Consider the following 15,691-nt stretch of genomic DNA (forward strand, 5'->3'; position numbering starts at 1 on the left):
ATTGTGTTGAAAAAAATAAACACACCCCACTAGTTCATGATTAAATCCATGACCTGAAAAATCAACTATAACAAATTTCCAAACACGTTTAAATGGGTCGGATTGACTGACGATATTTTTCTATAAATAATAAATACTATATTAAATGTAAACAAAACAAATAGAAATTCAGTTTTTCTTTTACAGTCTTATATTCAAATTATGTCATTACATATATGTGTATTTTTCAAATTAAAAAAAAGGAAATCTCTATTTGAATCTGGTTTAAAAAACATGATTTACGATCAACCTAGTTGCAAATCGAAACTGAATTGATAAGTTACCAACGAACCAACGTAAACCGGTTTTCGGTTTCACTCGTCGTATTTTTCCCAAATTTGGTTTTCACCGACGAACTTTTAAGGTTTTGACGGTGATTTATAATTCTGTTTAGTTTTTATAGAAAATAGTCCTCTACGGATTTTGAGTTCCTGTTCTTAAGTTTTTATGTCTGTCTAACTCCGTCGTTCTCCGTCAATGGCAAAAACCCGCACCACCAGAAAAACCCTAGATTCTTACACCATCAAAGGCTCCAATAAATCCATCAAACGTACCTTCACCTATTCCTTCTCAATCTCATCTTCCATCTCTTTATCGATTTCTTCTAACGATCTGTTTTTTTTTTCCTATCATAATCAGCCGGCGATTGTGTGTTGATGCGCCCTTCCGATTCATCGAAGCTGTCGTATGTAGCAAAAGTGGAGAAGCTCGAATCGGACGCCAAAGGAAGCAACGTGAAAATTCACATACAGTGGTATTACCGACCGGAGGAATCGATCGGTGGCCGGAGACAGTTTCACGGCACTAAAGAGCTTTTCCTCTCCGATCACCATGATGTTCAGAGCGCCGATACAATCGAAGGCAAGTGTACTGTTCACACTTTCAAGAGCTATACAAAGCTTGACTCAGTTGGTAACGACGATTACTTTTGTCGTTTCGAGTATAATTCTTCCACCGGAGCTTTCAATCCCGATAGAGTCGCCGTGTATGTATAACCGTAACCTTTTTTGCTGCAATTCTCCTCACATTTCTTAATTAAAGTTCGTGAAAAGCTTGATTTTTACCCTTTTTCTTGTCACTATTGATCAATTCAATACATTCATCTGAATGTTAAGTGGTTCTTGTTAACATGGCAGATACTGTAAGTGTGAGATGCCTTACAATCCCGATGACTTGATGGTTCAATGCGATGGCTGCACCGATTGGTAGGTTTATTCTGTCATATCTTTCTGGGGATTTGTAATTAAGTTCAATTCAGTAATTGGGTGATCATTTGGCTTAAAAGTTACCATTTTTCCATGCGTAATCATGTTCTTGTTGGCCTACGAATTCGATAATAAATCCTTAGCAAAATAAAAACAATAAATTTCTACTGTTTTTGGTTCAGGTTTCATCCTGCTTGTATAGACATGACGCCAGAGGATGCTAAACAGATTGAGCATTTCTTTTGTCAGAATTGTTCATCTGAAGAACAAAAGCTGCTCCAAAATTCCCATGCTACCTCTAGACATACTGATGTGAAGGTAATATTCTTGGAAAATATGGCATTAATGTTTTATCAGTTTTCTTCCATTGAAATCTTAGTTTCAATGTTAATCCTTTCATGTTAGGTTTTGGGCATTATGTTGTTGAAGTTTTCTTATATATATGTTAAATGTTTATATGATTAATTTTTCAGGTGGGAACAAAGCGCAGAAGGAGGTGATTGAATATATAAAACAACAGTGAGGTTATGGGTTGATACGAGATGGTAAATGTGGTGTGATACAATAATCTGTATGTATATGTTTCTGAAAAAGAGTTTATGTAATTTAGGGTTTTAATTCCCACTTATTTTTATGTGGTATACGTTTCAAAAGCTGTGTTCTGATGATGTATCTAGTTTACCTCATAATATAAATCTAGACATGTATAAATCTCTTAACTATCTTTGATGGAGAATAAAGAAAGAGGTGAAGTGGTTTGCCTGCTTTTGAATAACTGAAAATGTGATTATATCGGGATTTGCTTATGCTGTGCATATGGTATTAGGCCCTAAACAAGTTTTACTCTGTTTGTTATTATGTATATGGATTGAGGTTGATGTTAATGAGCTAAAATTAAAACTTTTTGTTTCACCAAAAAAGGTGGAACCAGTAAAAACTCTTTTCATCCTTATCATCAAACTAAGAAAACTTATCTAGCTGTTTAATAAACGCAATATGATTTAGATTTGGCAAATCTAAATGGGTCTTTGTAACTCAAATAAAGAAATACACATGCTAGAAAACTTGCGACTTATAGCAAGAATGGCATTTTTCGTACTCATGTTTTCTGGATCAAGCTTTCTTAATTTTTACTCTTACTGTCTTTCCCTATCTCGAACTCTTGCTTTTTGGATCAGGTATTATTCTTCTTGTCATTAGTGCCATCTCCATTTTGATTTATATATCATTCATGTTAGATAAGATAAGAAAGCTTTAAGTTAGTGAATTCATGATTTTAAAATGTTTAACAAACGTCACTTAGCAAATAAAGCATTTTGGAATTTTTCTTTAAAGAAAACGGCATTTGACATGTGAATTTTTTGAGAAACTAGGAGTGCTTTTTAAAAAAAAAAAAAAAAAAAAAAGTTTAAGCTTAAACCAAAAATTCCAAAATGTTATGTTTTCTACATAACTAACAAAAAATTATATCAAGGGCAAATTACAATTAGTTATTTAGACGTTTTATACAAAAACCAAAGAGAAAAAATATATTTTAAGAATTTAGTCCAAATAAAATGACATACCAATTGACCAATCTTATACTTTAATCTAGTCTAAATAAAAAAAATACAACCAGTCAAGCTCAAATCGAATTTGGCTTATAATAAGATCCGGTTAGAATACAATAATCTATAAGGAAACTTGGAAAACTCCCCCCTGCACACAAACACATATTTATAACTGAATAACTGAATATCACCAAGAACTCAATAACTCAACAATGGAGAAACAAGAAGAAGTGATTCTACTGGATTTCTGGGCAAGCATGTATGGGATGAGGGTCAGGATAGCACTTGCTGAAAAGGGTGTTTCATACGAACACAGAGAAGAAGATTTGAGGAACAAGAGCCAGCTTCTCTTGGAGATGAACCCGGTTCACAAGAAAATCCCGGTTCTCTTACACAAGGGCAAACCAATCTGTGAGTCTAGCATCATTGTTGAATATATCGATGAAATCTGGAAAGACAAATCTCCATTGTTTCCTTCTGATACTTACGGCAAAGCTCGTGCCAGGTTTTGGGCTGACTTTATTGACAAAAAGGTGACTCTTGACTCTTCTTGATTTTCTTTTGATTTATTTATTATTAATATTCTATACGTCGGAGTTAATTTACAGTTCAGGGGTATGTAGCTATGTATTCCCTCCATCTACGAAGAAAATGGTCTTTATTTGATTAACGGATCTTTTGTCTAACTTTGTGTATGTAAATGCAGGTATTCCAACCTGGGAGGACTTTGTTGTACACAGCAAAAGGTGAAGAACATGAGGCAGCAAGAAAAGATCTCATAGATTCCCTTAAACTGATTGAAGGAGAGCTTGGAGACAAGCCTTACTTCGGAGGTGAGAGCTTTGGCTACGTTGATGTGTGTTTGATTCCGTTTTATACACGGTTTCGAGCCTATGAAACATATGGGGAATTGAACATTGAAGGCGAGTGTCCAAAGTTGACTGCGTGGGCTAAAACTTGCATTCAGAACAAGGAAAGTGTGTCTAATGTTCTTCCTGAGTCGCTAAAGATGCTTGGATTAGTTCAACAGATGAGGAAGATACGTGGAGTCGATGAGTAGAACTTCCAATTGTATATATGTTGTTAAACTTTCGATCATGTATCGGTGTCTTTTACTTCTCTTTCTTGTGAAAATCTCTTTAATTTGATGTCGAGTTTTCTTGTTTTTACCGTCTTCCCTCTAGCCAATCTAACGAGAAGACAGAGGAGAGAGAAAACGAGGATAGTGAGGGCTTTTTGATTATTTTAATGTTTCTACCAAACTTTATTTTTAAATGGATCATTTTTTATAAAAATATAACGGTTAACAAAAATCATTTTTTACATCTATCAACCGATTACAAATACACATACAAACCTCCAAATTTTAATACATACAAATCTCAATACGTCTCTCAAAACCTCCGGTCATTTTATAAAAAATGTTGTCATCATCATCTCCCTCGTACTCAGGAACGTATTACAAGTAAAAAAAAAGTAGCTATTGTCGTACAAAATATGCTAGAACAAACAATTACCAGCCAGAAAGCGAAAAGTGATCGACGTAAACGAAGAAGATATATCCAAATAGAACGTGAAAAGGCCGACCAACGTTTCATGTGTAATTATTTTGGATGAGCATGCTCTCTCTCAAATATATTATTTCCTAACCTTTCGGTTTTTGTTAAAACCTTGTCATGTCCGGATGACCCTCAAAGATCAAGATTTACGGGAGCCAAGAACAAGCCGGGAAAGACAGTAGTACAAAACATATTTAATAGTGTGATGAGATTTTTTTTGGTGTGGTTTTTCCTAAAAGCACCATTAAAACACTTCGCATTAATAAACTAAGGAACGTTACCATTTAAAACATTTGTTGGTACGGTTTTCCTATACCCACAATAAAAAACATTAAAAAGGCATAATTTGATGTATTACTTCTAAACCGCTCTATTAAACTCAAATGGAAATCACATCAATAAAGCATGTGAGAACCGCACAATTTATTTATTCTATCCTCTAATTTATAAATTTTCATTCCAAATTTTCAATTCCTTCCTAAGTTTTCGTTCTAATAAACCGCATCAATAAATAGTGGGAACTACATCAATAAAACATTTGTACTCTATATTGTTTGTGTCCCCCCTCCCCCTACAAACAACACAAATAAACCACTTTCTTTTCTTCTTCTGATTCACGTTTGGTGGCATCAGGTTGTTTAAAGTGGTATATCAGAAATATGTAGGTGATGGTGGTGTGTAGATTGCTCTTGGCAAAGGCAGGACTTTGTGACCGGTGTTCTTGGTGGTTAGTGGTGGAGAGGATAGGTGGTATAAGAGTGGTCCAAGGTGGAGACATGGTTAACCGGAGGTGAAGCAGATAAATTTACAAAAATGATATATGGATAAATTTATATCAAATGCCTCATTTAAAAGAAACGTATCTATTTTATTTTACCTCATTCATAAGAGAGTTGTTATTTATCTTTCCATGTTCCTATGTTTATTATAGGGTGTTATTTGGCAAAAAGAAACCTATCTATTTTATCGTGGGTTTGTAAATATTATGTAGCGTCATTTATGGTTATCTTGCTACAATTTAAAAAATATGATCGGACGATGATACAATTCAATTTTATTTAGTAAATTTACTGAGTAAAGTTAGTGAATAACAATACAATTTTTTTTTTCCAAAATCGTAAATAAGTACAGCTAGAATATTGAAGCAGTGACTTTTGATGAAATCATCCCTGATGTCATTATCTCTTGCGCCTCACAAGTCACAAATCAAACTCAAAGCATCTTTCACTTATAATATAATAACAATTAATACTATATATTTGAATGACCTGAACGGCTGAATCCATGTATCCAACATTATATATCTACGCACTTCCATCCACACAAACACAAACCAATTAGTGAATAACTGAATATCACCAAAAACCCAAGAACCCAACAATGGTGAAACAAGAAGAAGTGATTCTACTGGATTTCTGGGCAAGCATGTATGGAATGAGGGTCAGGATAGCCCTTGCTGAAAAAGGTGTTTCATATGAGTACAGAGAAGAGAATTTGAGGAACAAGAGTCAGCTTCTCGAGGAGATGAACCCAATTCACAAGAAAATTCCAGTCCTCATTCACAATGGCAAACCGATCTGCGAGTCCAGCATCATCGTTGAGTATATTGACGAAGAGTGGAAAGATACAGTTCCATTGTTTCCTTCTGATACCTACGGCAAAGCTCGTGCGAGGTTTTGGGTCGATTTTATTGACAAGAAGGTAACTCTCATCTTTTCTTCATTTTCTTTTGATATATTTACTTCGCGCAGTTTAAGTTGACGTTTGATTTTTCTTGATTCTTGCAAAAATTTCCATTTTGGTTGTCTCAATTCATTTGAAACTATTTGTGAAAAAGCAAGCGAAAAAAAAGAAGAAACTTTTGGATTGTAATTGTGGAATACTTTCTAATTCCACCATATATACGAACCTTTTGTCTGACTTTGTGTATGGAAATGCACGCAGGTATACCACAATGGGAGGATATTGTTGTACACAGCAAAAGCGGAAGAACATGAGGCATCCAGGAAAGAGTTCATGGATTCCCTTAAACTGATTGAAGGAGAGCTTGGAGACAAACCTTATTTTGGAGGTGAGAGTTTCGGCTACGTTGATGCGTCTTTGATCCCATTTTATGCATGGCTTCATGCGTATGAAACATATGGGGAATTGAACGTTGAACAAGACTGCCCAATATTGATTGGTTGGGCTAAAAGGTGCTTTCAGAACAAGGGGAGCGTGTCTAGTGTTCTTCCTGAGTCGCTAAAGGTCCTTGCCTTCGTTCAGCAGATGAGGAAGAGGCTTGGACTTGATGCGTAGAAGTTTGAGGTATCAAAGCCGATTTGTTGTTTTACTTTGGATGTACTCGATCAATGTTGTGTTTGACTTTTATAAATAAAGTTGTATTTTCGATTTTGAATTGGAAGGACTGATTGATGTATTTGTAAACAGAATATTGCCATGTTTGGAATTTGGAGTTTGGTTTTTGGCAGAATCTGAATTCGTAAAAGTTTTTAATTTTGTAAAAGGGTTTGAATTTTAAATATACTATTTGGTTGGACCTCTACGAAACTATAAAAATAATTATTTTACCTTTTTATATTATTTTTTGTTGAATAAGTTTTAAAAAAATATAAACACCATACAAAATCAAAATTAGCATAAATCAAAATTTATCCTCAATAATTTATAATGATTTTTTTGAGATACATTTACAAATATAACATCATTTTTTTTATATCCCAAGGATTTCAATGTTAAAAAATAACATATTTGACATTGAATGTTGAGAAATAGATGACAACGAACTTGCAATCGAACTGTTGATGATCAATTTGTACTCATTCTTCATTATTAGATAAACACGATATCTCCTCAAATTTTTCTTTCAAACATTTCAACCTATAAATCCGAATGCAACAAGGAAACAAATAAACTCAGTGGAGAGTTATGTAATCATTAACGCAAATTGGATGGATGATCTTTACATAAGTAGGCTTGGGTTGAAATTCAAGTTTTTCCAAAAATCATTTTAAACACACACACACACACACACATATATATATATATATATATATATATATATATATATATATATATATATATATATATATATATATATATGCTTAGGTTATTTTGTTTTTACTAACTATTATGTGCCAGAATGCACAGATCTAGACCACCGGATGAAAAGAATCAACAGTCATGATCTGATGGTCTATGATATTACAATAGGGTAGCATGTATCATACAATCACAAAATTTTTAGCAAAAGGGTAATTTGGTCAATTAACCTATTTTAAAAAAAGGAAATTTTCAGATTTTAAGGGATCATTAATTCCATTATTTTTAAAAATCTGAATTTTTTAAATTAATTATAATTAAAATTTTAATATTATTTTTAATAATAACCGATTTTATTCTGCCAGAATGACAAAAAGTCAACAATAAACTAGTAAATATATTTGCGGTTTTATTCTTGCAGAATATGGTTTCATTCAAGATACTTTTTTATATTAAACATGCTTAAAGAATTATACAACATATTATCAAGAATAACATTTTCAAGGAATACAAATTTTATTATTTTAGAATCACTATTTACATTCATCTGTAAAGAATAAGACTATAAATAGTTATTACATTCATTCTAAAAAAATTATGACAAACAATTGTTTAAGGATTACATTTACTCTTAAAGATTAAAACTAAAAATGGTTAAAAAAGAAAAAAAAACATCAAAATATAATAAAAACACTATTCCATTCCGAAAGAATATTATTGTTAAGAAACAATTTATAAATTCTGACGTAATATGCACTATTGTTCTCCATGTTTCCTTCATTTTCCACATTAACGGCAACTTCTTCAAAACCTAAATCCACAAAGAAAACATAATCAACTTTCAGATATTAAAATTTTTAGTGCATTAAATAGAATAAAACAATAAATTCTGATAAATTCTAACAGAATGCATTTATATAAATAAATTTTTACAGAATACATTATAGAATGCACTTAAATCATAGTTTTTTCTTCTTTATGCATAAACATTCTAAAACATGTATAAATGTATTTTGTTGGAATTATTAGGAACACATGGCTTATGTAATATTTATATTCTAATAGAATGAACATGTGTTTGCATTCTGATATGAAAAAAAAAACTCCAGCTTAACCCTTTTCATACAAATTCTGACAGAATGTCAGCTTAATCCTTTTCATCGAAGACAAATTTAGAACAATCAACTATCAAAGAACAAATAGAAAATCAAGAACAATCTATCATTATTTAAGTTGGATTCTAAATTACAAAATCAACTTGAATGATGAATATTTAAAATTAAAGAAGAATGAGAGCACAATGGGCATACTAGTGAAATCAGAAATCAACAGGAAGGATAATCGGAAATAAAAGTATCGAAAATCAGTGAATAAATCAAATGGAAGATCCATGTGAAGAAACGTAAATCAGTAACATTCAGAGGAAGAATTGCAAGCAATCAAGATGTACAAGAATAGGAAATCAAATACTGCAGGGAAAAAATCGCAAAACCTTTCATGGGAACGAGAAAGATCGAGACCCGCAGAATCGCATCACCGTTGGTTCGATTACACACACAAGAATCGCATCATCGTTAGTGCAGATTGCATCTCCGCCCCTCATCTCTTCCAGAATCGCAAGTTAGATTAGTTTACCTCTCCTCGACAACATATGAAGATGATGACGTTGGTGATCGACGATGGTATTGGGCGGCAATGGTTGTCGGACTTGGTGAGGAGAAACAAAGAATACGACAATGTTGATGGTGATGAATGGCCGTCGTTTTTGTAGGGTTAACAAACAAATCACCCTAATTTAAAGGATATTAAATGTTTTAAATATTTACCATAATTAAGTGTGACAAAATTACTATTACACCCTTTTATTATTTACTAGTTGTGAGACCCGTATATTATACGGGTTGATTAAAACAAAATGTTAAGTACGAACGATTAAATAGAAATTTTATTTGAATTTGAAATTGAAATAAGTGAAAATTATGAGAAAAAAACATGCAAAAAATAAATAAATTAAAATTATGTGTTTAGTGTGTACTAAACGGGTTAATGATAACAAAATGTTAAACACAAAGGTTTAAACTGTAAATTTATTTGAAATTGAATTTGAAATTTAAAATTTAAAATTTAAAATTTAAAATTTGAAATTAATAGTCATTATGGTAGGTTTAATTTATGAAAACTAAATTAATGATATATTGAAAATGAAAATTAAAGTAATGACAAGTGGAAAATAAATATATCTCAAATTATGACAAAATGACATGTGGCTAATTTTATGAGAGAAGGACATGTGGCAAAGTCATTTTCATTTATTAGGGTAGATTATTGAATTTTATTTTTCTTAATTTTGATTGGTTGTTAGAAGCACACAATACTTATTGAAAACATTTGAACCTAATTATATATATATATATATATATATATATATATATATATATATATATATATATATTACATACCAAATCCATCACCAACTTTTCAAAGTATGTTGCTAGAATCGATAATATGTTAAAATCTCCGATTTTTATAATTTATATAAACTACTTCCAATTCACACAAAGTTCATGCATAATTGCTAGATAATGATGTGCCATCACTTATGTATCAAACTCCATATAATATGAATCATTATCCCTAGCTCAAAGTTTGAAAAAAAATCCCTAAAATAACAACCGTTTATCATCTTCTATCTTAAGATTTAAAATACTATTCATATTTTCTAGAAACTTGATACTAGTAATAAAAGGTTTTATCAAAATTTATCATCTTCTATCTTAATATATAAACAATTTGAGACATAAATCTAGAAACAAATACATGTATCATATGACGATCCAGATCTGACATGAAATGCAAAGAAAATCAAAACCAAATAATCGATATCTAGGGCAAAAAAAAATCGATGTATTTCTAAGAATCGGTTTTCAAGGGGAAAAAAGAACAATCGATCTATTTATAGAGAATCTATTTTTAGGAAGAAAAAAACTTACCTGCAACATGAGGTCGTCATCACTTGCGGTGCTAGCTGAGGCGACACAACTTTTGGTGGTGATATCAATTCCAGAGGGAGCAAACGATTGTAGATTGGAGAGGTGGGATAAGGGATGGGAGGGAGGAGAAGGAGCAATGTTGTTTGAGATCAGCGTCGAAAGTCGTTGTGGGAGTCGATTTCAGGGAGGTCGACGACATGAGGAAGTGGGAGGAGGAGATCGATGCTTTAGATGGTCAGAGGTGGGAGGAGATGATCTGAAGGTGGGTGTGTTGTTTTGGAGGCGCGCGTATTAGCTTACGAGGGTAAAAGAGGGAAGGAAACATTATTTTTTATACAATTAGGGTCAAGGGAGTGGACTACGGTTTGGCCGCACTCCCTGCTACATAGGCATGGGAACACTGCCTCCCCCCCCCCCCTATGCGGTCTTGGGTGTGGTTTGACTGCACCTCTCCCAAAATCTGTTGCACTTCTCTCTCTCTCTCTCTATCTCTCTTGTTATGTGTCTTTCACTATCTTCTCCTTTCTCTCACCTCTTTCTTTCTCCAAGGCCATCCGTTATACCCACCACATACCACATATGTGGTGGGTGCCACATCATCACCACATTCCACTACCACATACATGGGGTACTTACCACTAAACACACCACTCCACCTCATTTTTTTATTTAAATTTAATTCAAAAATACATTAAAACACCACTCCACCTCATTTTTTTATTTAAATTTAATTCAAAAATACATTAAAAACATTTTTTAATACTATTTTTCCATTAAATTAAAATACCAAATTACATTAAATAAAAACTAAATTAATTGAAATTAAAAAATAAAATAAAAATAACAATCAAAATAAAAATTACATTAGTTAATTTAAAAAAAATAAAAAAAAACATTAAAAAACTAAAAATTCCAACCATACATAAAATAAACTACCCCCTACGCCTACGTCGGACTCGAACCGACTCTTTCATTGCTAGAAAAAGTTCCAAGTCTTCGCCCTCAAGGTCGTCCGCTTTCATTTTCAAGATTTCCATATCGGTTTTTGTTTGGAGTGTCTCTTGTGCCTCTTGAAATGATGTTTGTGCTTCGATCATTTTTTGTTCCATCCGAGTCATCACCTCGGCCTTCGTTTCCTGAAGCTGCACATATCGATCAAATTTATCGCCGAACATATCCATAACACTAGAATTCGAAGATGTTGACGCCGCTTTTTTTGCTTTATTTCTTCCAACGGGCCGAGGAAGAGGTTGGTCGGTTTCAAGATCTATCGGATCGTCGTTGATGTCGATGTGTGTTCGGCCGTCCGATTGTTGAGAAGCTCCATCGGGGTTTCTCGAACGCTTTGAACCGGAAGATTGGGAACTTCCTTCCGTTTGCTCTTTCCATTTTGGGGAGTCTTTCAATTTTAGCCACGACTTCATATACGGAAAAGCTTTGCGTGTAGGCGTTGTTTTTTCATATTGGTCCATGGCCGCCTTGAAAACATCAAAATCGTTCGAGCCGCTTTTGCGTATGTTTAGGAGATTGTTGTAGATTCCTCCAAAATCGGTGCATTTTAATCGAATATCTCGCCATTTCGACGTAATTTGATCGGCATTTCGAGCTTCACTTTCCATTAACTCGTAAAAAATGGCTCGGACTTTTTCCCAAAAACTTTCGTACGTCTGGCTATCTCCTACAATTGGATCTTCGGAAGCCGCCACCCATGCCTCCGCTAACTTTTCTTCTTCTTCTTTTGTCCATGGGACCCTTTCTTGATTGGTAGTGGGTCGGGTCGGTTTTTTTCCTTTTTTCTTTTTTGGTTGAGGTGGTGGTGAAGGTTGCGTTTCCGGAACAAAATCCGGCGAAAGTGGTGGTTGTGAGCTTGGTGGTTGTTGTTGTGATGATTGTTGTTGTAGTTGTTGTAGTTGTTGGAATTGTTGAAATTGTTGGTATTGTTGTTGCATTTGTTGTTGTTGGAAAGCCGGAAAAGGTTGATATTGTTGTTGGAAAAGTGGTGTTTGTTGGATAGGGGAACCACTTTGAAGTAGATTGATAAAACCGCCTTGAGGTGACTCCATCGTCGGGAATTGTCGAGGTGTTGTGTCTAACGCAAAAGCGTTATCGGGTTTGCGATTTCGGTAGTTTGGAGGGGTATTTTGGTTGGGATCTATGATTTTTGGTTGTGAAGATGTAGTGTGTAGTTTGTGTATAGAGAAAGAAAAGAATGATGTAAAAAATAAGGAGTAAAAGTATGGTATTTATAGGTAAATAAATTATTTATTTATTTATTTATTTTTTTTTACAAATTTAGCCGTTTAACAACGGCTAGTAACGGATACAAATCAACGGCTACACAAGAAACGAATTAGATTGGGCGTTTGGGTTTGTTGTCCGGGTCACGGATGGCCACGACCACGAGCCACCACAAACCACCGGGGTGGTGTGCACGGCCGTGGTTCGTGGCCAAGTAGACCACGGACCGATTCGTGCAATGTACACCGGATGCTCTAACATGGTTCCCACACCCTAGGTGTGGTAAATAACCATACTTTGTGTGGTATAAATGGTGTGTCACCTATGTGACTCCTACGTGTCAGAAAAGGGAGTGCGGTTCTCGTGACACCACTCCCCCAACCTTAGGGGTGGCAAATCGGGCCATCATGTCGTGTTTTTGTCTGACATGACACGACAATGTTTTATATAATACGAACACGACACGACACGACACGAGTTGTGGTTTTTTAACTAACACGAAAACGAACGAGTTAAATAGCAACAAACACGACGCGCCACAACAAATATATTATAATATAACAATTAGTTTATTTAATTAATATTTAATCATGCATAACACAACATGAAAAACACGACAAATAAATGTTAAATCGTGTCAACTTCGTTTTGAATTTTGAACACGAACACGACACGACAAGATATCGTGTTTTTTTACTTAACAGGAACACAAATTCGAATTTAAGGTTCATCCAAATTTTGTTTCGTATCTTGTATTTTTGTCGTGTCATCCATTGTTACCCTAGATACAAGTCTAAGTTTGAAAGTTTAAGAAGTTTTTACAAAATTAATAGACTTTTATCCTTATGCTACAAAACACTTTTAATTTGAAAAATTAAAAGTTTGCCTTTAAAAGGCTACCAAATAGCCCTAGTTTGCACAAAAATGTTTATGGGTTGCACCCCTTGCACTTATATTACTTGGAGTCGCCATTGATGCATAGAAACATTAAAAGGTAAATGTTGTGAAGAATAAAGATAATCAATTTTACGCCTTAACTTCCACACAAATTTTAAATATGCCTTTAAAAAAAAAAAAAAAAAAAAAAAAAAAAAAAAAAAAAAAACAACCCTTAACTGTTGTCATTTGTTGTGGTTGTTAATACATTTTAGAGTAATTCAAAGTTCAAAAGAATTATTCTCACAATTTTGTCCTTAAGTTTGGACTTTGTTGTGGTTTTGATCCTTAGCCAAATGAATAAAATATCATTTATATGATTTCTTTTATTAGTTATATATATTAATTTTTTATTAGTTATTTAAATTAATTGGAAAAAGTAAAATTTCTACATGACCCTCTCGAAACCCTCACATATTTAAATTAAATTTGTTCGTTGGAAACACAAATCCACAACCATTCCCCATCATTCATCAATAAAAACATAAATCCACGCTATTCTTCGTCGACACATATTAACATAATTCACGTGTAATAGATAAAATTCATTTTTGAAAAATTAGAAAAAAGATGGAAAACAACAACTAAGATTGCAACAATCACGAGCATGTGGATCTAATGTAGCGGTGACGTACGCTTTCAAGATGTACTTTGTGGGTGTTTGGATAAATATATTTTTAGGTTATTAGTTTATTGTTTATTGCGGTGGGAATAAACAGTTTTTTAAAAAGTGTTTGGATTACCTTATTGTGGTGAGAATAAACAATAAACAATAAAAAATATTAAGTGTTTGGCAAACAAAATATTTTATATGAGTAAAATGACCAAAAATGGCTTCCTGTTAATATATTTTTCTTATTAAAACAAAACATTTTTTAAAAAAAATAATAATAATAGTTTTCTTATTCATAAGAACTAAAAAAAACAATTATCATGCTACTACATATTTTTCTTATTAAAACAAAACATTTTTTTAAATAATAATAACAACATATATTAGACCACAATGCTACTACATTAAACCATAAAATGAAAATACTAAAGAGTTTCAAAACAAATCATACGTCATTACGTGCACGAGTGTTTGACCTTGAGAAAATATGTCCTGCAATCATATCGCATACTGCACTCATATACATATCCTCACTTCTACGTTGTCTACTTGATACTTCGTTATGTGGCTCAATACCATCATTGGGTCCTTCATCATTGCACGGAATATAAGACTCTTCTTGCGCTATTTGAAATGTTGCATCACCACTACCGCTCATTTTAATGTAATTGTGAATCGCCATTGAAGCTAACACAATTTTAACTTGGGTCTTGAAGTCGAAATTTACATGCATATCTCTTAGTAACACCCATCAAGCCTTCCAGAGTCCAAAAGTTCGTTCAATTATATTGCGAAGTGATGAATGATAATAGTTAAATTTTTCTTTGAAGCCTTTTGGTTCTCGCGAGGCAGAAGTCTGTCCACGTCGAAAATCAGGAATATGATAACGGATGTTTGAACCTTTATAGGGAGCAAGATAACCTTTTGTATTAGGATATCCGACGTCTACAAGGTAATACTTACCTATAGAGGTACAAATAAAGCATATGATTGTTATTCATTTATATCGTTTGAAAATATAAAACTTCTATTAATAAGTAATGATACTAACCATCGGCTGGAAGTGGAAACTTAACTTCATGTCTCCTTCGCGCTTCATTGAAAATTCTCGTATCATGTGCAATCCCCTCCCATCCATCCCACACAAAGGTAAAGCACATGTTGAAATCACATGCTGCCATAATATTTTGAGTAACACAATTATTTTGCCCAATGAATTTGATTTGGTCATGTTGCGGAACAGATGCCTTCACGTGTGTTCCATCGATGACACCAATACAATCCTACAATTTCAAAAAATATAATAAGTTACCAATTATTTTTACAATTACAGAAATTCACCAAATAACATAACTTTGCAAATAAGTAACTACCTTAAAGTATGGATAATACCGAGGATTATTTAAAATATGTTCTGGTATAGTTTCGTTGTAGTTAGCATTTGGTTTGATGATGTCCTTACTTATGTTAACCACAACATCCAAGACTTTATGAAAATGCCTATGGATTGTTTCTCCAG

The 15,691-nt window shown here is 33.3% G+C and overlaps 4 protein-coding genes across 4 annotated transcripts; 3 read left to right on the forward strand and 1 right to left on the reverse strand.

Moving 5' to 3' along the window:
- The first annotated feature begins 335 nt into the window (after window positions 1–335).
- On the forward strand, window positions 336–2,026 carry LOC111912445 (chromatin remodeling protein EBS). Its single transcript, XM_023908181.3, has 5 exons — window positions 336–589; window positions 679–1,024; window positions 1,176–1,244; window positions 1,427–1,562; window positions 1,718–2,026. The coding sequence occupies exons 1-5, from the start codon at window positions 517–519 to the stop codon at window positions 1,742–1,744; spliced, it is 651 nt and encodes a 216-aa protein (XP_023763949.1). The 5' UTR covers window positions 336–516; the 3' UTR covers window positions 1,745–2,026.
- Window positions 2,027–2,702: 676 nt separating this feature from the next.
- Window positions 2,703–3,959, forward strand: LOC111912447 (probable glutathione S-transferase). The gene is made up of 2 exons (XM_023908183.3): window positions 2,703–3,327; window positions 3,501–3,959. The coding sequence occupies exons 1-2, from the start codon at window positions 3,007–3,009 to the stop codon at window positions 3,852–3,854; spliced, it is 675 nt and encodes a 224-aa protein (XP_023763951.1). The 5' UTR covers window positions 2,703–3,006; the 3' UTR covers window positions 3,855–3,959.
- Window positions 3,960–5,634: 1,675 nt separating this feature from the next.
- LOC111912446 (probable glutathione S-transferase) lies at window positions 5,635–6,826 on the forward strand. Its single transcript, XM_023908182.3, has 2 exons — window positions 5,635–6,054; window positions 6,298–6,826. The coding sequence occupies exons 1-2, from the start codon at window positions 5,734–5,736 to the stop codon at window positions 6,649–6,651; spliced, it is 675 nt and encodes a 224-aa protein (XP_023763950.1). The 5' UTR covers window positions 5,635–5,733; the 3' UTR covers window positions 6,652–6,826.
- A 4,491-nt stretch (window positions 6,827–11,317) lies between these two features.
- On the reverse strand, window positions 11,318–12,448 carry LOC128126012 (glutathione S-transferase T3-like). Its single transcript, XM_052763682.1, has 2 exons — window positions 12,333–12,448; window positions 11,318–12,251 (listed from the first exon to the last, which is right to left on the reverse strand). The coding sequence occupies exons 1-2, from the start codon at window positions 12,446–12,448 to the stop codon at window positions 11,318–11,320; spliced, it is 1,050 nt and encodes a 349-aa protein (XP_052619642.1).
- Between the last annotated feature and the right edge of the window lie 3,243 nt (window positions 12,449–15,691).

The sequence above is a fragment of the Lactuca sativa genome, chromosome 5 (genome assembly GCF_002870075.4).
Source record: "Lactuca sativa cultivar Salinas chromosome 5, Lsat_Salinas_v11, whole genome shotgun sequence".
NCBI classification, from domain to species: domain Eukaryota; kingdom Viridiplantae; phylum Streptophyta; class Magnoliopsida; order Asterales; family Asteraceae; genus Lactuca; species Lactuca sativa.

Coding starts and splice junctions, on each gene's coding strand:
- LOC111912445 (XM_023908181.3), top strand. CDS start 517: ATGGCAAAAACCCGCACCACCAGAAAAACCCTAGATTCTTACACCATC. Junction 1,025..1,175: donor AATCCCGATAGAGTCGCCGT/GTATGTATAACC, acceptor TTAACATGGCAG/ATACTGTAAGTGTGAGATGC. Junction 1,245..1,426: donor TGCGATGGCTGCACCGATTG/GTAGGTTTATTC, acceptor TTTTTGGTTCAG/GTTTCATCCTGCTTGTATAG.
- LOC111912446 (XM_023908182.3), top strand. CDS start 5,734: ATGGTGAAACAAGAAGAAGTGATTCTACTGGATTTCTGGGCAAGCATG. Junction 6,055..6,297: donor TCGATTTTATTGACAAGAAG/GTAACTCTCATC, acceptor AAATGCACGCAG/GTATACCACAATGGGAGGAT.
- LOC128126012 (XM_052763682.1), bottom strand. CDS start 12,448: ATGGAGTCACCTCAAGGCGGTTTTATCAATCTACTTCAAAGTGGTTCC. Junction 12,252..12,332: donor GCTTTCCAACAACAACAAAT/GCAACAACAATA, acceptor ACAACCACCAAG/CTCACAACCACCACTTTCGC.
- LOC111912447 (XM_023908183.3), top strand. CDS start 3,007: ATGGAGAAACAAGAAGAAGTGATTCTACTGGATTTCTGGGCAAGCATG. Junction 3,328..3,500: donor CTGACTTTATTGACAAAAAG/GTGACTCTTGAC, acceptor ATGTAAATGCAG/GTATTCCAACCTGGGAGGAC.